This window comes from Staurois parvus, unplaced genomic scaffold, assembly GCF_062004578.1.
Source record: "Staurois parvus isolate SC_StPar_1 unplaced genomic scaffold, SC_StPar_1.0 ptg000259l, whole genome shotgun sequence".
Taxonomy (NCBI): domain Eukaryota; kingdom Metazoa; phylum Chordata; class Amphibia; order Anura; family Ranidae; genus Staurois; species Staurois parvus.
The window spans coordinates 639,806-661,161 of NW_028318055.1; the positions used below are offsets into that span (position 1 = coordinate 639,806).

At 45.1% G+C, this 21,356-nt stretch overlaps 1 protein-coding gene across 1 annotated transcript in view; it reads right to left on the reverse strand.

Annotated features, from left to right (window-relative positions):
• Positions 1-374: 374 nt before the first annotated feature.
• Positions 375-21,356, reverse strand: part of RALA (RAS like proto-oncogene A) — a 94,740-nt gene continuing 73,758 nt past the window's right edge. The window contains exon 5 of the mRNA XM_089681094.1: positions 375-7,643. Coding sequence (XP_089537220.1) covers positions 7,521-7,643 — 123 coding nt within the window. The 3' untranslated portion in view covers positions 375-7,520. The remainder of the gene's footprint in view (positions 7,644-21,356) is intronic.

The following is a 21,356-nucleotide window of genomic DNA, read 5'->3' on the forward strand; positions in this document are numbered from 1 at the left end:
TCCGTAGGCAATCTGTCCAGCTATCTCCTAATCTATCCTTTAGACGATCCCTGAAAACCTCTCTTTAAAGAAGCCTATCCTGCTTCTGCCTAGTAAACTGCCATTTATTTCCTCCATCAGCTCATCCCTCCACAGCTATTACCTTTTGTATCATTCAACCCTTCCTTCTAGATTGTAAGCTCCCAGGATCAGGGCCCTCTGTTTCCTCTTGTACCAAATTGTATTGTAACTGTAATGTCTACCTCCATTTTGTAAAGCGCTGTGCACACTGTTGACACTATAAATCCTGTATAATAATAACTCTAATTGTCAGATAAAATCTCTAGGGTCTTGGAGGACCATTTTTGAGAAGAAAAAAAATAATACTGCTAATCCAAAATTACAAAACAGAACTTTATTTATCTTGAAATGGAGCAAATGGCAAAATATAAAACTGGGTAGTGGAATCAGCCTGTACATTAACTGAAACGAGTAGCTTCATAATACCACAGACCCAGCACAACAGCTGCAAAGCAATTTAAAATACACATTTTGTCTACACACAATGGGAAGGAGGGCATCTTGTGGACTGAACCAAAACGGATGACAATACAGCTTACCATCAGGAACATTATGGGCAGTAGATGTAGGACACCATCTGATCAGCTGCATTCTTATCAGCATTGGGACATTTTAGAAAATGATTTGCTCCACTGTGCCCAGGTACCATGTGCACTTCAAAGCATTAGTGGTCAGAAACGTGGTTTACAACATAGGAACAATCACAGTAAATAAGTTGAGGCCCACAATGTCCTCCAAATGTAATGTTATGTAGTCTGGACATGGGATCTGAATGATATATGGTCAGAGAAATTGACATTTATATACAGTTGACAATCATAAGGTTCAGTGTTTCTTGGCTTATGATCACACGACAAATTCACAGCAAAAATTCCATCTCTTGGAAAAGGTTTTCTCTTCAATATTTTTTTTGCTAGTTGCCCGGTTAAAACGGTTGCAAAATCAGTAGCTTCATCGTCAAAAATCGTGGAAAGCAAAATGTCATCAAAAGATGATTGACAGGCAAATCACGAAGACTAAAACCAAATCTGACCAGACCGACAGAAAATGAAGGTTAAATCGGAGGTCACACACACTTTTTTGACCAAACCAGTGCCGAAAAACAGACATTAAAAAGTCGGAGTTGGACAAATACTAGAAGCCAGATAGCCAGTGTAAAAAAATACAGATTTTTACCGATTTCATTTATTTCAGCATTGTCTGAAGCTCCTGTCCTCTGATGTCTAAGTTCTTCAATACTTTGTCCAACCCTGTTATAAGCCGTATCTAAATTGTAGATATTTACTTTGTGATAGTTACTTCTTTTAATAAGGTTCCATCCTTAGTGGAAAGGATCCAGACCTTTGACATATTCTGGATGCATACAAGTGCCGAACGGCAGACTGGGAAGTAGTGTTCTAGTATTAGGATGAGGTTTGCTACTTAGCTGTATCCATGTTGGATTTGGTATTAAATATGTAATAAATCCAATAAAAAAAGTCATAAAATACATTTATTACAATCACAGTAGGAGACCTGCAGTTTTCAGCCAATGTTTAGCCTTGTACATCTGGAAACCGCTAAGAGCAGCTAACAGTCTTTTGTGTAAAATAACAGCCAAAGACCTACAGGTTGCCGAAGGCAGAGTTCCATGGAGTCAAGACCACAAATATGTTGCTCTATTACAGTGTTTCTCAACTCCAGTCCTCATGGACCCCCAACAGGTCATGTTTTCAGGATTTCCATTATTTTGCACAGGTGATTTGATCAGTTTCACTGCCTTAGTAATTACCACAGCTGTTTCATCTGAGGGAAATCCTGAAAACATGACCTGTTGGGGGTCCATGAGGACTGGAGTTGAGAAACACTGGGCTATTAGCACACTTAACAATAATTGGCCTGCTAACTAAACTACTCTTAGACATCAATTGGGTGCTGTGTTGTTCCAAATATAACTCAGAAATAAGGCTGTTGGTACTACATCTAAATGTATTTTTGTATTTGCAGATGACAAGATCTTGTGCAAGAGACACACAAATGGTCTTGCCCCATTGAGGCAAGCGCCATATAAAACAATGAAAAATAAGGAAGGGGGGGGGGGGGGGGTAAAGCTGGCCATACACTATGCAAATTCTTGATGATCCATGCTCCTTGGGTGGCCCTGACGCCACTCTCCTGCCAAACTTGCTTTTCTTGAGAAACTGAAGAGGCCAGATGGAAAATTTTTGGACAAACAGCAGCTGCATCCAATCAGATACGGCCCCCGTTCAGGTATTCAGCCGGGAGTGAATGTCACAACAATACATGCAGCAGGAGATTTGTCCATTGTATAACACGGATAGAGAAATCTGTTATTTTTTGGTTACCTCGCAGGGGTGGCTAACCTGTGGCTCTCCAGCTGTTGTGGAACTACATTTCCCATGAGGCATTGCAAAGATGGGAAGTTACTGACTTGCAGAGGCATGATGGAACTTGTAGTCCTGCAGCAGCTGGAGAGCCGCAGGTTGGCCACCCCTGTCTAAGAGAGTATGGCCAGCTTAAGACTACTTCTAAATAATTAGTGAAACAGAAATAGTACTCTGCTTATTATAACTTGTAAACAGTGAAGCCAAAAAAAAAAGTCGAAGCGGACAGACAGAACATAAATTGTTTGATGCATGGAGAGTCACCGTTATGGGCTTTATTTAACCTCTTTATGCCCAAAGGTGTAGCTATCAGCCCTTCAGGACCAGCACAATCTGTGTTTGGAAAGTGCTTTGGTATGGTACAGGAAAACCTTCTAGTATATTCAATCAGCAGAAGCAGCAGCTGAAAGAACACCAAAAAAAGTCAGCATTTCCACGGCACTGAGCCTGTTCTGTCCAATCATAGTGCTCATGACCAGCAATTACTTACACGGCCAGATTGCTAGGAAACGTGATAAGACATCTACATGGCTAGCTGGAAGTGTGCGATTCTGAAGAGCAGATGACAAATATACTGATCACCAATAGAACACATGAAAAATAATAGGTCTTGTTCACACCCGCCCAGTGGAGTTGCACTATCCAAGGAAGAAACAAGGCAATTCTGTTCTGTGGATTCAGTTCACACCAACGGCAGCATGCTGCAAGGAAAGACTCTTCTGTGGGATAGCAGTGGGCTTTCCAGAGGTCTGACACCTCCACTGTGTGCAGAAAAAAGACCAGGATGTTCTAGATGTGTGCAATGCAGTACATTGTGAAGTGCTGCAAGCACACAGAACCAACATACATGTTATATGGACATGCTGTAATGCATTGCAGTGAGCTGAAGAAGAATTTTTTTAAAAAGCGGACACTGCCGTGTATTGAAGCATCACATGTTCATATCGCATGTGTTCTGTGTGTTATGAACTTCTTGCCTAAGAGATGGTTCACACAACATAACAATGTAACTGGGTGCAACAATTCAACCCGTTTCAATTACTTTAAATTGCAAGTTCAAATTTTTAAAGAAATTGAAAAAGTGAACACCCTCCACCACCCCTGGTCCTCACTGTAAATACACCTCTGTGGGTGATTAGCAGTCACTGACCAGGCAGCCAGTGAACAGGTACAGAGATTTGAAAGCCCTGCTTTTCTTCCCTGTCTTCCGGGACTGATAGGTGAGTATCCAAGTAGTCAAAGCAATCATGTGCCAGCATTCCACCAATCAGAATTAGTCTGATCTGGCCCAGAAGCCTTAAGAAAAGACAGGGAAGAAGAGTGGGCTTTGGAATCAATGGACCACTACACCGGCTGCATGGGTAAGTGCAGTGTTTAACTCCGGGGGTGCACAGGGTGGGGTGCGCAGGCGCCGGTTGTGCAATGGGATAAGGGTATAAGGTGTTAGTTCAACTTTTAATTTTGAAAAGGTGAGCGCACACTTTAAAGGCAGTCAAAAATAGTTTGCGTGGACCAAGCTGGCCTAATCAAACGCTTTCCTTTACTAATAGATGTGCCCACAGTCAGCGCTGTATACACCTTACATATACAGTATACAGCGCTGTGTATCGGCAGTGGTACAGGGACTGTCAGTCAGCTGCTGGAACAAAGTTGAATCTGACCGAGTCCCACTCAAACATTCACAGGAAGCCTTGTTTTATGTCAATGAATGAAAGGCCTCCTCTGATTGGCTGAAGTGGCAAGGCAGGCAGTAGACATCACGATTTTGTTCTGGAAGCAGATGGGAAGTCCCTGAACAGCTGCCAGGACACAGCGCTGTATACTGTATACAGCTGATGCTATATACAGCTCTGACATTGTTGCAGCAATTAGGAAAAGTAAAAGCTTGGCCCAAACAAACTATTTCAAGGGAAAGAAAACCTGGAGTTTGGCTTTAAACTGAAAGCGCAAATGAAATCTAGAAAAGCTGTCATGAGAGAAAGATTGCAGTTGAGGCCCACATTCCTTTCCAGAAATGCTCGCTCCCTGGTTGTCGCAGTGGCCCTGATGTAAAACAAGCATTCAGATAACATTTTCGATTTTTTTTTTCCCGTGACTGTGATCTGCATACTTGTACCGGATCAGTGACGCAAAGTACTGAAAACAGGGACTCGTAATAACCTGACAAGTAACACTTTCATACAATAAGCAGCGTCAGCCCCATTCTTCTACGATGACAGGTGCACTTTTAAAGTGAATTTATTTAATTGATTTATTTATCCCAAATCATAAATGTCAATAAAACGGTTTCTGAACCTAAGCAGTAATGTGAAGGTGTCCTTCCTGCTCTTTATTGCCTGCAAGGAACTACAGGTTCAGAGATCGCCTGCACATGAAATCTGTCCTGTAAGCCAAACATTAGGCTGTGATGTAGTTCTATCATGAACTTTATATTTTACATAATAGATTGTTACTGTTGCTTACAGGACTATAGAGGAGGGTTCCCCCGTTACTACATGGGGGCTAGAGGGGGGCTGTCCAAGCAAATCCCTATGAACCTACAAATGGAAGTTATTTAGGCTCCATGCACACTGGCTTAAAAAAATGCCAGTTCTCTTAGCAGGGAGAAAAAAATGCTATGTTGAGTATTTTTTGTACTGCCATTCTGGAGTGCTTAGCGTTAAGCGTTTTTTTTTCCTGCCAGAAAAACGCTCTCAAAAAACGCAAAACAGAAAGGTTTTTCTTCCGCCTCTAAATGCTGGGCTTAAAAAAACGCCTCTAGACTAATATTCATGGACACCATTAATTGCTTCCACAGGCAAAATGCTAAACTCCTTTAGGAGCAGCATTTTTGTCAGCCAGTTTGCATGGAGCCGCAGGCATATAGTTTGAGATTCCTTTGTATGTTTAAACTTCTGTATAAAAAAATCACGCAAAATATAAAAGTAGCTTACTTTGTTTTAGCCATCAAAATCATACTGAACCTACACTAAAGCTGGACTACAGGCAGGCAACAACGTATGCAGCTGAAATACATATCTGGTAGCGGTTTCACCTGCTTATGGATTTCTGATTTTTTCCAGCCAGTCTTAAGATTTACACAGAGATGAAACATAGCAGACAGATTGTGACCTGACTCTTTTCTATGGCTATACAGCTTGGCTATTCATGTCCCCCAGCCTTTCATTAGACAGTAAACAAAACAATCAATAACCTCCTTCACTATGATCCCACCAAAAAGTCACACTTTCTCCATAGAAAGTTTACTATAATAAAAACCTTTTTGTGATAAACCAAAATTAAATATTAAAATAAAATAACATTCAACTATAGAGTGTCCAATTCCAATAAAGTCGCAAATGTGTCCAATAAAGTCCAAAATTCCAAACTTTCATCCAATAAGAAGGATTGGCTCCTATTAGTCCAGCGAAAACCTCAAAAATAAGAAATATATATACTCTAGTGCATTACCTGTATAAACCAATTTGTGCAAATCACAAACCACTCCAAAAAAATGTGCAAACAAAACAAAAAAGTCCGGAAGTGACAAAACGCACAATCACAGAGTGTACAGTGTTGCAGCGATCACGGAGTGTACAGTGTTGCAGCGATCACAGAGTGTACAGTGTTGCAGCGATCACAGAGTGTACACAGCGTTGCAGCGATCACGGAGTGTACACAGCGTTGCAGCGATCACGGAGTGTACACAGCGTTGCAGCGATCACGGAGTGTACAGTGTTGCAGCGATCACGGAGTGTACACAGCGTTGCAGCGATCACGGAGTGTACACAGCGTTGCAGCGATCACAGAGTGTACAGCGTTGCAGCGATCACGGAGTGTACACAGCGTTGCAGCGATCACGGAGTGTACACAGCGTTGCAGCGATCACGGAGTGTACACAGCGTTGCAGCGATCACAGAGTGTACACAGCGTTGCAGCGATCACAGAGTGTACACAGCGTTGCAGCGATCACAGAGTGTTCACAGTTTGTGTTTTTCTGCATTTATATATAGACTTTTTTTTTTTTTGTTTTGTTTGCACATTTTTTTGGAGTGGTTTATGATTTGCACAAATTGGTTTATTTGTATATAAAAGGTAATGCACTAGAGCAGGGGTGGCCAACCTGCGGCTCTCCAGCTGCTGCAGGACTACAAGTTCCATCATGCCTCTGCAAGTCAGTAACTTCCCATCTTTGCAATGCCTCATGGGAAATGTAGTTCCACAACAGCTGGAGAGCCACAGGTTAGCCACCCCTGCACTAGAGTATATATATTTCTTATTTTTGAGGTTTTCGCTGGACTAATAGGAGCCAATCCTCCTTATTGGATGAAAGTTTGGCATTTTGGACATTATTGGACACATTTGAGACTTTATTGGAATTGGACACTCTATAGTTGAATGTTATTTTATTTTTATATTTAATTTTGGTTTATCACAAAAAGGTTTTTATTATATTTCATTAGACAGTATAGGTGAAGTGACAAACCAGAAATCGCTGTGCTCTGTCCTCCAGTCAGCATGTCACTTGTCAGCAGAACTCTAGGATTTGCGTACTGGGCATCTGTTCCCAGGTCTGTGTACTACTGTACAGTAGAATGGTACCAAATCAAACTCTTGATACCTAAACTAGATGCAACTTTCTATGGATTCCTTGCTTTCTATTGTATTTTTATATTTGCCCACAGTTCAGGTTTAATGTCAGTCGGTGCGGCTGCTCTATTTAAAAGTAGGAATAGAGAGATGGAGAAGCATATTCACCCCAGAAAAGAAGTATTCACAGACTCAAAACATATACATCATCGCATCCACACTCAAAACATATACATTCAAAACCATTACACAGGTAAGTCGCAGCACGTCTTCCAGGTGGGTTTCATTTCCAGGTGATGTAGTTAGTGTGATTTTTGCTTTGTAGTGGTCGGTCCAGAGCAGTGTCCCAATCATGCTTTTTAGTGGAATGTAATGTCTCCAAAATGAAAATGACAGCTGGACACCAGAGCCGTCTGAGGGCATGCTAACAAGTAATGGTTCTTATCAATAAAAACAAAAAAAAAACAAAACAAACAAAAAAAAAGGAGTGAGGATGTGAGGTCTTCATTATAAAATGCAGCATCTCTCTCTTATCCTCTTGGCTAAGCTTTTTCTCTTCTTCTTGCCATTCTTTTCTTTGCTGTCCTCCATCTTTCGGGCGCGGATTTCTCGCATCAAATCGAAGAATACCTTTTAGAAAAAGAAAAGAATATATTTAATTCACAGTGAAGATAATGAAACACTTTACATGTTTTCTCTGTAGTTCTAAAAACAAATTTAAAATCGAACAATTCTTTCTGCCACAACATACGGTGTTTATAAAACCAAAGTCTTGCTTCTAGAACAGCAATGGGCAAACTACGGCCCGGCGGACCTTTTAATCCGGCCTGTGGAGCGTGATACTGTCAGGATGGCTGTCAGGATGTGTGTAGGCGGGGCAGCGTGACGAATGTGAGGGGAGCTAGGCTCCTCTCACAGTCCGCCCTGAAGACCGGAATGGCGCGGGAACACGGCGAGAGGAACGCGCGGAGCAAAGGTAAGTGAATGAATTACTATGGGGGATGAATTACTATAGGGGGGATGAATTACTATATGGGGGGATGAATTACTATAGGGGGGATGAATTACTATAGGGGGGATGAATTACTATAGGGGGGATGAATTACTATAGGGGGGATGAATTACTATATGGGGGATGAATTACTATGGGGGATGAATTACTATATGGGGGATGAATTACTATATGGGGGATGAATTACTATGGGGGATGAATTACTATATGGGGGATGAATTACTATATGGGGGATTAATTACTATGCTTACTATGGGGGAATATTACTATACTTACTATGGATGACACATACACATCATTCATCTACTCTTGGTCCAGCCCCCGGGTCCAATATATGAACCCATTGCGACCCTCAAGTCAAAAAGTTTTCCCACCCCTGCTCTAGAATCTCTCTGCAACATCTCTCTGGAATCACAAATATTTTATTGAATGGCTCATTCACACCACTTCTGCGTAGATCAATGCAGGCTCAACACAAGGGCACAATTGTTGGAGATCAGAAGTGCCCAGTGACCTTCCTACAAACAAAAGCCAGAACAAAACAGTGAGACAATTTCCACAGGTGGGGCTTCAGAGCAGGGGCGGACTGACAACTCATGGGGCCCCTGGGCAATAGGGGATCATGGGGCCCCTGTGTCCTCGCCCACACTCAAACCACACCCAAAAAAGCCTATGAAATGTACCAGGGACATCTCATGGGGCCCCTTACTGACCCCAGGCCCTCGGGCATTGCCCGAGTTCCCCACTGGTCAGTCCACCCCTGGTTCAGAGTATAGATTTACTCCTTCAGCACAAGGGGTAGAGAATCAATATCTAAGAACTCTACGGAGGACTTAAATGTTACAAATTGGGGTTTACTTACTAAAGCTGAAGAGTGGAAAATCTGGGGCAACTCTACATAGAAACCAATCAGCTTCCAGGTTTTATTGCCAAAGCTTAATTGAACAAGCTGAGGTTAGGCTGGCCATACACTGTACAAATTTCTGTCCAATTTCTGCACAATTTCCTTTAGATTTACCTTCAACTGTGGAAGGTAAATCTAAAGGAAATTGGTCAGAAAACTGTAAGAAAATTGTATAGTGTATGGCCAGCCTTAGAAGCTGACAAACAAAAATGTTCCAAATGGTGCTGTAGCAAAATTCTATACCAAAAAAAACAAACAAAAAAAAAACAAGGAATTGCATAAAAATAACTAAACTAACTAGAAAAGCTCCAATTTCTGGGTAAATTGTGTGAAGTGTTCTTGCCTCCACCAGTAGTCTACAACTGGAGTGGGCGGAGTAACTGGGTGGAGTGGCTTGAGTAACTGTTGTGTGGTTGGAGTGGCTGGAGTAACTGTGAAAAGGTTGGAGTGGGCGGAGTAACTGGGTGGAGTGGGCGGAGTAACTGTTGTGTGGTTGGAGTGGCTGGAGTAACTGTGAAAAGGTTGGAGTGGGCGAAGTAACTGGGTGGAGTGGCTTGAGTAACTGTTGTGTGGTTGGAGTGGGCGGAGTAACTGGGTGGGGTGGCTTGAGTAACTGTTGTGTGGTTGGAGTGGGCGGAGTAACTGGGTGGGGTGGCTTGAGTAACTGTTGTGTGGTTGGAGTGGGCGGAGTAACTGTTGTGTGGTTGGAGTGGGCGGAGTAACTGGATGGAGTGGGCGGAGTTACTGTTGTGTGGTTGGAGTGGGCGGAGTAACTGGATGGAGTGGGTGGAGTTACTGTTGTGTGGTTGGAGTGGGCGGAGTAACTGGGTGGAGTGGGCGGAGTAACTTGTGTGGTTGGAGTGGGCGGAGTAACTGTGAAAAGGTTGGACTGGGCGGAGTAACTGTGTGGAGTGGGTGGAGTGAGTAAAGATAGTAAACATTACACTAACCAATTGATTGATGAAATGTAAGCAGTGTACATGGCAAGCTGGATAGAGTGAGAAATGCATTTGAACGTTGAATGATTTCTATAGCACATTGAATTGCGATGTTGTCGCCCGAAGTGCTTCACAGTTACATGAAAACTACATTTATAAACACATTCGCAGCATTATCACCTCAGATACTCTCTACTGTAGAAAACTCATTTCCAAACCTCTAACCAGAAGCCGGCCAAACTGTCACCAATTCAAAATTAGATTTCAAATAGGGCAGAGAAGAGCGGTTAAAAACAAACTGCTCCAACTTGCTCACTTCACTGGCGTCTTCAAATGGTCGTAGTTTTAAAAACTATAAATCCTAAAGCGATGAGCTTTATATTGTGAGACTCACAAGACCCAGACCTACATTTTGATGCATAGTATGTCTCTGAAATATTAAAAATGAAGGCACAGTCGCAGTTAAGAAACTGCCCTTCAAATTTGAGGTGGCTAGAGTGGAGTTTCAATGAATGTCAATGGGCGGCATGAGTTGCAAACAAATGGTCATATTGTGAAAACTATCAGGACTATGGCTTAGCCGTGGACATTTTTAGTGGCAGCCGGGATAGCTGAACGTTTTGATATAAGATTTGTGTAGGTGGGCTTGAAAATGAGGGAGTGATGGCAGTTTAGAAATCATGTCCTGATTTTTCAGCTCACACTCTAGCTTTTGTCAGCTCCCACTCTAGTTTTGAACATTCCGCCATTCATTCCTATGGGACCAATTTCACCACAAAAACGCCGATATTTCGTGAACCATTCGGTGAAACGTTCCACAAAGTAATAGCACACCAATCGGGAACAATCCGCACGTTTCGGTATATTACTGTCTATGTAGTGTAAGAACTGTGGGAGGAGTTAGGGGGGTACATGTGGGAGGAGTTAGGGGGGTAAATTTGGCTATAATAATAAGAATATATATGTGAGATGACAGGAAGTGGTCGCCATGCAGGAACACTTAATAATTGCTGGGGGAGATTTACTAAAACTGGTGCACAGAATCTGGTGCAGCTCTGCATGGTAACCAATCAGCTTCCAGGTTATTATGTCAAAGCTTAACTGAACAAGCTGAAGTTAGAAGCCGATTGGTCACTAAGCACAGCTATGCACAGATTCTGTGCACAGGTTTTAGTAAATTTCCCCACATTTTGTCATATAAAAATTTGATATCCAGTAAATCATGTCCTTGCAAGTTTTGCAGAAACGCAGTGCAGTCGATTTAACATGATTTCCTATGGGACGCGTTCACATCTCCGCGTTTCCACCCGTTGTGTTTTTTGGAAAAGGCCAGGACTTTTTTGAAAGCAAAAAGTTGCGTTTTTGGTTCTATAGACTTCAATGGAAATGCTGAAGAGAAGCATGTAGTGTATTTTTCCCTTGCTTTTGATGCGTTTTAAATCCACCTAACAGCAAGGGGAAAAAAAACGTATAAAAAATGCAGGTCCCTGACCCATCCCAAAAAACACAACGGGTGAAAACGCGGAGATGTGAACGCGTCCCATAGGAAGTCATGTTAAATGGACTGCACTGCGTTTCTGTAAAACGCTGCAGAAAACACTTGTATGTGAACCCGGAATACATGATCACTTGTAAGGATGTGACTTACTGGATATCGAATTTTTATATGAAAAAATGGGGGGAATTTACTAAACTTTGTGCACAGAATCTGGTGCAGCTGTGCTTAGCGACCAATCAGCTTCTAACTTCAGATCGTTCAATTAAACTTTGACATAATAACCTGGAAGCTGATTGGTTACCATGCAGAGCTGCACCAGATTCTGTGCACAAGTTTTAGTAATGCAGACCATAGACGGGTCGAACATCGGCCGATTTCTCGAACGATAAATGAAAAAATCGGTCGATTGTTCGGCAGACGTTACCACCAACGAATAAAAAAATCGTCCTACCAAATCATAAAGTTCATCCCAAACCTTCTGTCCCTGCAGGTCACGGCTCATGTGCAGATTTTTTTATTGTTAAAACGATCGTTCGATTTGGCCATCATAGCTGGGAAAATCGTCCAATCGTCCAAATCGGCTGCAAATTTCCCAACATAACTGATAATCTGAAAGTGCAAAATACACGAAAAACGGCCGACGAACTAATCCACTAACGGTACGAAAATTGGCCGATTTTTCTTTCAGACAAAAAATCAGACGATTAACAACCCATCTATGGCCTGCATTAATCTCCCCCAGAAATTATTAGTTTAGTTATTTTTATGCAATTCCTCTTTTTTTTTTTGTTTGTTTTTTTAATAGAATTTTGCTACAGCACCGTTTGGAACATTTTTGTTTGTCCTTCAACTCTATGGGGTTTATTTACTAAAGCGGGTTCACTCAGGATCACATGCGCCTGTGCATGGCAGCCAATCAGCTTCTAAGGCTGGCCATACACTATACCATTTTCTTACAGTTTTCTGACCACATTTGAAGGTAAATCTAAAAGAAATTGGGCAGAAAATTGTATCGTGTATGGCCAGCCTAACTTCAGCTTGTTCAATTAAGCTTTGACATAAAAAGCTGGAAGCTGATTGGTTGCCATGCAGAGCTGCACCAGATTATGTATCACAAGTTTTAGTAAATCTTCCCCCAATGATTATTTGGTACTTGTCTGTTAATTCACCGGATTTATTTATATATATATATAAAAACTATATATATAAAAAATATAAATATATAAATAAATCCGGTGAATTAACAGACAAGTACCAATTATGTGTTTAGTTATTATTTTTATGTGATGCGGCACCATTTGCAAATGTTTTTGTTTGTCCTTCAACTCTATGGGGTCTATTTACTAAAGCGGGTTCACTGAGGATCTGGTGCAGCTGTGCATGGCAGCCAATCAGCTTCTAACCTCAGCTTCTTCATCTAAGCTTTGGCAATAATACCTGGAAGCCGATTGGTTTCTAAGCAGAAGATTCTGAGTGACCCAGCGGAGTGAACAAACCCCTGTGTGTGTGGACTGGCGCATGCACCTCAAGGAACGCAGGCACTGCAGCCTCCAGAGAACTACATTTCCCCATCCCCCCTTCCCTAGAATCTCGTCCTAACTACCCCTTCTGTGAAGCACCGTATTACCAGCAACTAATATGCATAATATGGAATGTACAATGCTGTAATTGCTTGTTTCAATTGTAGTACAAAAATAAATTACTAAAGTGTTACTAAACCCCGGACCCCGCATTCACTATATCCGCTCTCCCCGGACCCCGCATTCACTATATCCGCTCTCCCCGGACCCCGCATTCGCTACATCCACTCTCCCCGGACCCCGCATTCGCTACATCCGCTCTCCCCAAACCCAGCATTCACTACATCCGCTCTCCCCGGACCCCGCATTCACTATATCCGCTCTCCCCGGACCCAGCATTCACTATATCTGGTCTCCCCGGACCCCGCATTTATTATATCCGCTCTCCCCGGACCCCGCATTCACTATATCCGGTCTCCCCGGACCCCGCATTCACTATATCCGCTCTCCCCGGACCCAGCATTCACTATATCTGGTCTCCCCGGACCCCGCATTCACTATATCCGCTCTCCCCGGACCCCGCATTCACTATATCCGCTCTCCCCAGACCCCGCATTCACTATATCCGCTCTCCCCGGACCCCGCATTCACTATATCCGCTCTCCCCGGACCCCGCATTCACTATATCCGCTCTCCCCGGACCCCGCATTCACTATATCCGGTCTCCCCGGACCCCGCATTCACTATATCCGCTCTCCCCGGACCCCGCATTCACTATATCCGCTCTCCCCGGACCCCGCATTCACTATATCCGGTCTCCCCGGACCCCGCATTCACTATATCCGCTCTCCCCGGACCCCGCATTCACTATATCCGCTCTCCCCGGACCCCGCATTTATTATATCCGCTCTCCCCGGACTCCGCATTCACTATATCCGGTCTCCCCGGACCCCGCATTCACTATATCCGGTCTCCCCGGACCCCGCATTTATTATATCCGCTCTCCCCGGACCCCGCATTCACTATATCCGCTCTCCCCGGACCCCGCATTCACTATATCCGCTCTCCCCGGACCCCGCATTTATTATATCCCCTCTCCCCGGACCCTGCATTCACTATATCCGCTCTCCCTGGACCCCGCATTTATTATATCCGCTCTCCCCGGACCCCGCACTCACTATATCTGGTCTCCCCGGACCCCGCATTCACTATATCCGCTCTCCCCGGACCCCGCATTCACTATATCCGGTCTCCCCGGACCCCGCATTCACTATATCCGCTCTCCCCGGACCCCGCATTCACTATATCCACTCTCCCCGGACCCCGCATTCACTATATCCGCTCTCCCCGGACCCCGCATTCACTATATCCGCTCTCCCCGGACCCCGCATTCACTATATCCGCTCTCCCCGGACCCCGCATTCACTATATCCGCTCTCCCCGGACCCCGCATTCACTATATCCGCTCTCCCCGGACCCCGCATTCACTATATCCGCTCTCCCCGGACCCCGCATTCACTATATCCGCTCTCCCCGGACCCCGCATTCACTATATCCGCTCTCCCCGGACCCCGCATTCACTATATCCGCTCTCCCCGGACCCCGCATTCGCTATATCCGCTCTCCCCGGACCCCGCATTCGCTACATCCGCTCTCCCCGGACCCCGCATTCGCTACATCCGCTCTCCCCAAACCCAGCATTCACTACATCCGCTCTCCCCGGACCCCGCATTCACTATATCCGCTCTCCCCGGACCCAGCATTCACTATATCCGCTCTCCCCGGACCCCGCATTTATTATATCCGCTCTCCCCGGACCCCGCATTCACTATATCCGGTCTCCCCGGACCCCGCATTCACTATATCCGCTCTCCCCGGACCCCGCATTCACTATATCCGCTCTCCCCGGACCCCGCATTCACTATATCCGCTCTCCCCAGACCCCGCATTCACTATATCCGCTCTCCCCGGACCCCGCATTCACTATATCCGCTCTCCCCGGACCCCGCATTCACTATATCCGCTCTCCCCGGACCCCGCATTCACTATATCCGCTCTCCCCGGACCCCGCATTCACTATATCCGCTCTCCCCGGACCCCGCATTCACTATATCCGCTCTCCCCGGACCCCGCATTTATTATATCCCCTCTTCCCGGACCCTGCATTCACTATATCCGCTCTCCCTGGACCCCGCATTTATTATATCCCCTCTCCCCGGACCCCGCATTTATTATATCCCCTCTCCCCGGACCCCGCATTCACTATATCCGGTCTCCCCGGACCCCGCATTCACTATATCCGCTCTCCCCGGACCCCGCATTCACTATATCCGCTCTCCCCGGACCCCGCATTTATTATATCCGCTCTCCCCGGACTCCGCATTCACTATATCTGGTCTCCCCGGACCCCGCATTCACTATATCTGGTCTCCCCGGACCCCACATTTATTATATCCGCTCTCCCCGGACCCCGCATTCACTATATCCGCTCTCCCCGGACCCCGCATTCACTATATCCGCTCTCCCCGGACCCCGCATTTATTATATCCCCTCTCCCCGGACCCTGCATTCACTATATCCGCTCTCCCTGGACCCCGCATTTATTATATCCCCTCTCCCCGGACCCTGCATTCACTATATCCGCTCTCCCTGGACCCCACATTTATTATATCCGCTCTCCCCGGACCCCGCACTCACTATATCTGGTCTCCCCGGACCCCGCATTCACTATATCCGCTCTCCCCGGACCCCGCATTCACTATATCCGGTCTCCCCGGACCCCGCATTCACTATATCCGCTCTCCCCGGACCCCGCATTCACTATATCCCCTCTCCCCGGACCCTGCATTCACTATATCCGCTCTCCCTGGACCCCACATTTATTATATCCGCTCTCCCCGGACCCCGCACTCACTATATCTGGTCTCCCCGGACCCCGCATTCACTATATCCGCTCTCCCCGGACCCCGCATTCACTATATCCGCTCTCCCCGGACCCCGCATTCACTATATCCGCTCTCCCCGGACCCCGCATTCACTATATCCGCTCTCCCCGGACCCCGCATTCAGTATATCCGCTCTCCCCGGACCCCGCATTCAGTATATCCGCTCTCCCCGGACCCCGCATTCACTATATCCGCTCTCCCCGGACCCCGCATTCACTATATCCGCTCTCCCCGGACCCCGCATTCACTATATCCGCTCTCCCCGGACCCCGCATTCACTATATCCGCTCTCCCCGGACCCCGCATTCACTATATCCGCTCTCCCCGGACCCCGCATTCACTATATCCGCTCTCCCCGGACCCTGCATTCACTATATCCGGTCTCCCCGGACCCCGCATTCACTATATCCGGTCTCCCCCGGACCCTGCATTCACTATATCCGGTCTCCCCGGACCCCGCATTCACTATATCCGCTCTCCCCGGACCCCGCATTCACTATATCTGCTCTCCCTGGACCCCGCATTCACTATATCCGCTCTCCCCGGACCCCGCATTCACTATATCCGCTCTCCCCGGACCCCGCATTCACTATATCCGCTCTCCCCGGACCCCGCATTCACTATATCCGGTCTCCCCCGGACCCCGCATTCACTATATCTGCTCTCCCTGGACCCCGCATTCACTATATCTGCTCTCCCCGGACCCCGCATTCACTATATCCACTCTCCCCGGACCCCGCATTCACTATATCTGCTCTCCCTGGACCCCGCATTCACTATATCTGCTCTCCCTGGACCCCGCATTCACTATATCTGCTCTCCCCGGACCCTGCATTCACTATATCCGGTCTCCCCGGACCCCGTATTCACTATATCCGGTCTCCCCCGGACCCCGTATTCACTATATCCGGTCTCCCCCTGGACCCCGCATTCACTATATCTGCTCTCCCCGGACCCCGCATTCACTATATCCGGTCTCCCCCGGACCCCGCATTCACTATATCCGCTCTCCCCGGACCCCGCATTCACTATATCTGGTCTCCCCGGACCCCGCATTCACTATATCTGGTCTCCCCGGACCCCGCATTCACTATATCTGGTCTCCCCGGACCCCGCATTCACTATATCCGCTCTCCCCGGACCCCACATTCACTATATCTGGTCTCCCCGGACCCCGCATTCACTATATCTGGTCTCCCACAGTACACAGAACATGGAAATGAAATTATTTTAGTAAATATAAACTGCTAAATGCCTTTTCTCCTCAGAAGCATATAGCAGTCTTGTGAGGTCTATCAGTATCCAACAGAGCACTGGTTAAAGCTTGTAGGAGCAGTCTGCATTCTCCTCTCACTGTCCTATGAGACTGCAGGACCCCTGACCCTCTGTCTGGACAGCGATGATTGGCCCTGTGCTCATCACATGTACTCCCTCCCCCCCCCCCCCCCAAAAAAAATCTCTCACAATACACACTAAACTGAGCATGTGCAGCTTTCTCTCAAGGCTCTCTTCTATCAGGAGATGAGTCGGGGACAGTAGAAGAAGGGTAGGATCAGAGAAGACAGGATTAAACATCCTTTTTAAACAATGCAGATGATTAACCCCTTAAGTTCCACAGTGAGAATAACCAGCATGCTTTACTGCATCTACAGATTGATTTTACTGTTGTGGGTTTAGTGACATTTTAAAAAGTATGTGCAGTTTTTTTTTGCTCAAACTGGAGATCTACTTTACAAAGCCTTGGTGGGGGCAATAAACGCACAAATTGCATGGATGGCTGGAGGAAGAATTGTAATTCCCAAACACTCTCGAGTCATTTAACACTCAATGAAAACCATGACAGCAGAAGGGAAATATCAAAACTTTTCTTGTAAATGTCAAAATTTGCATTCAAATTCCCCTTCCTGAATCTTTGTATCTATGGATCCTTTTCACGTAGATTCCTTAAAAAGGTCATTTTTTGCCTCTTTGCTTTTTCAATATTTGCTCCAATTAAAGCTGAACTTTAAGAAACCTAATAATCCTTCCTTACATTGGGCTGCGTCTGCGCTGCAAAGGATCACTGCTGGTTTAGAAGTGTTTCATTTACGTGATCGTCCGATCCTGCGGGCTCCTCTGCCCTGCTAGACTGGTCCCCGCAGCCTCTCCTCCCCCACACTCCGGCGGGCTGCGGTCCTCGGACATCACCTAGACCACAGCCCAAGGGACAGTCTGCTGACAAAGCACGTGGGAGCACCTTCTGCTGGGGGAGTGTATCGGGCAAGTAAAAATGATTCTGTGGCCCCTAAACAGGAACAAGTAGTTAACCCTCGCAGTGCAGGTGCAGTCCCACTGGGAGGATTTTAAGGTTTCCTGGAGTTGGGCGTGAAATCTGTAACTGGTTTAAGTGGGAAAGAATATTGTTCAAAATTACAAAATAATAGACAAATAAATGGCCAATCTCTGGTGGCCACCCTGTAGCCCTTTCATGCCACAGGTCTGCGACTACAAAGCTGTCTGATTATTTTCATCTAATTTCCATGTATTTTGGTGTGCAGAAAACAAATAAAATATTGAAAAAACTCCTAGACGTCATGATTTGCCACAAAATGCAAAATTGTCTTCAAATTTATAAATTTTTTAAATTTTTGGTATTTTTTTTATATTATGGGTTTTTAACCAAATTTAAAGTCCAAATTACTATTAACAATCCTAAACTCAGCGGCCAGACTCATCCACCTCACCAAGCGCTCCACATCTGCCTCCCCCCTCTGCCAATCCCTTCATTGGCTCCCGATTGCCCAACGCATCAAATTCAAACTGCTAACTCTGACCTACAAAGCCATTCACAATGCCGCCCCGAACTACATAACTGACCCGATACCCAAATACTACCCTACCCGTGCCCTCCGCTCCTCACAGGACCTCCTACTCTCTAGTTCCCTGGTCTCCTCCTCCCACGCCCGATTGCAGGACTTCCCCCATCCTCTGGAACTCCCTACCCCAATCCATCAGACGGTCACCTACCCTCCTCACCTTCAGGCGCACCCTGAAAACCCTCCTCTTCAGGGAAGCCTACCCCAACCTCACCTAACACCCGACCTCACCTAACAACTAACCTCCTCCACTCCTCCCACCACTCCATCCCCCACAGCTATCTCCTCCTGTACCACCTTCCCCCTCCCCCCTAGATTGTAAGCTCCAAAGAGCAGGGCCCTCGCACCCCTCGTGTATTGTATTGTTACTGTCTTGTCTCATGTTCTGCCCCCCCTGCTACTGTACAGCACTGAGCATACCCTTTGGCGCTATATAAATACTGTATAATAATAATAATAATAATAATTAATTCACATAAGTGCATTTAAGATATAAAATGCCAAAAAAACCTTAAAGGGGTTATCCGAGTTATGTTAAATAAATCTAGCACTGTAAATCTGATGGTCAGCAATATATACATAAGCTAAGCAAGTTTTAGGGGAAAAAAATTCTATTTCCTCATTTCCCTAGTTCTCTTCTGGCCCTTTGTTGTTATTTGCAGGTAAACAATCTCTGCCCCTCCCCCCCTGCAAAGGGGGTGAATATAAGTGCTGCTCTGAGTGACATGTCTGACTACTGGGATGCTCAGCAGCATGCTGTATGTGTAAGCCTCAGCCCTGAGTCTGTGCTTCTAATGGTAGAAGGGGTTCATCTTTCCTGAAGAATCCAGTGGGTGGGATACCAAATACCCTCGTTTTCTGTGTCTATGGGACAGTTGAGACCCACAAAGTCACTGGACCAAGAAGAGTTGGCAGCCGAGGGTGCTAACAGTTGGTGAAAAAAATGTCTTCCGAGAAACTTTGGTACCTTCCCATAAAGTTCTTCTACCACCTCTCCACATAACATTGGGATTGATGAAGCAATTCGTAAAATCACTTCCAAGAGATGGAGAATGCTTCAAATACTTGGTCACCAAGTTTCCAGGCCTGTCGGAGGCAAAATTGAAGGAAGGTGTGTTCATCGGACCAGACATTAGAAGGCTTATAGTTGATCAAGAGTTTGTCAATACCATGACGGATCCTCACAAAGAAGGGTGGATTCAATACCATGACGGATCCTCACAAAGAAGGGTGGATTCAATACCATGACGGATCCTCACAAAGAAGGGTGGATTCAATTCCATGACGGATCCTCACAAAGAAGGGTGGATTCAATACCATGACGGATCCTCACAAAGAAGGGTGGATTCAATACCATGACGGATCCTCACAGAGAAGGGTGGATTCAATACCATGACGGATCCTCACAGAGAAGGGTGGATTCAATACCATGACGGATCCTCACAAAGAAGGGTGGATTGCATTTACAGAAGTTGTACAGAAATTTTCAGGCAATAACAAAGATCCTCACTACAAAAAGATCGTCGGACGAATGCTGAAAGCATTTCAAGCTTTAGGTTGCCTGATGAGTTTGAAAGTGTATTTCCTCCAGTCCCACCTCGACTACTTTCCTGAAAATGTGGGAGCTGTGAATGAGGAACAAGGTGAACGATTCCACCAAGACATTACAGAGATGGAAAGGAGATACCAGGGAAAATGGAGCCTTACAATGATGGCAGACGACTGTTGGATGCTTCAGAGAGACATTCCAGATGCTACTCACAAGTGTAAATGCACCAAGAGGAGCCTCACAGGGAAGAAGAATCGAGTTTAGTGTGTGTAGGTGAGCTCATTTCAGTTCAAAAAATGATTTTCATGAAAAAATTGTAATAAAACTTTAATTTTATAAGTCTATTTCCATTTATTTTGAGGTATTGCCTTATTTAACATAGTTACCTAAATTGTCAGGAAACGTGATGTCCTATGACAAAATGGAGGTCATTTTCGGATTCAGCGCACCAAAAAACAAAGTGCGTGGAATAACCAAAACAGCTCTTGAAAAACATTTTTTTGCAGACCTGTATAGTTAACATGTTTTAGTTTTATTGTTCCCAGCTTTGAACCTTAGTTCTATTTTTATTTTACTTTGTTGTTTTATCTACAGTATTACATTATTCTACTAACATTTATGGTATTTTACTATTTATGATCGAATGCTGACGTTATATTTAACTTATTTTAATTTTTATTTATAATTGTGTGTATAATACATTTGCTTTGATCCTTTTATGATTTTATACCCTTAAAGACACTGAGCAGCTCACAGTTTTCATTTATTTGATAGTACATTTTCCTATCAATATGACAGTATGTTTTTATAGTACATTGGGCACATATGAATCATTCTAGAATATCCATTTATTGTTTTTACATTCAGAATATATACATTCTTATATCATTTATTGCGTTTATATTCAGAATAGAGACATTTATTTTTACTCCGCTGTACAATGAGTAGCACACGGTATTTGCCCCCGGTGTCTCTGCTCTATGGATAAATGTCCAGTTTTAGCCACTCAATCCCAAGGCTTAGGGAAAATGGCATCGGATTTTGCGCACATGCGCACTATACGATTGTACCCGGATTTATAGATCTGAGTATATGACCCTTCTGCAGCCATTCATTTGGCCG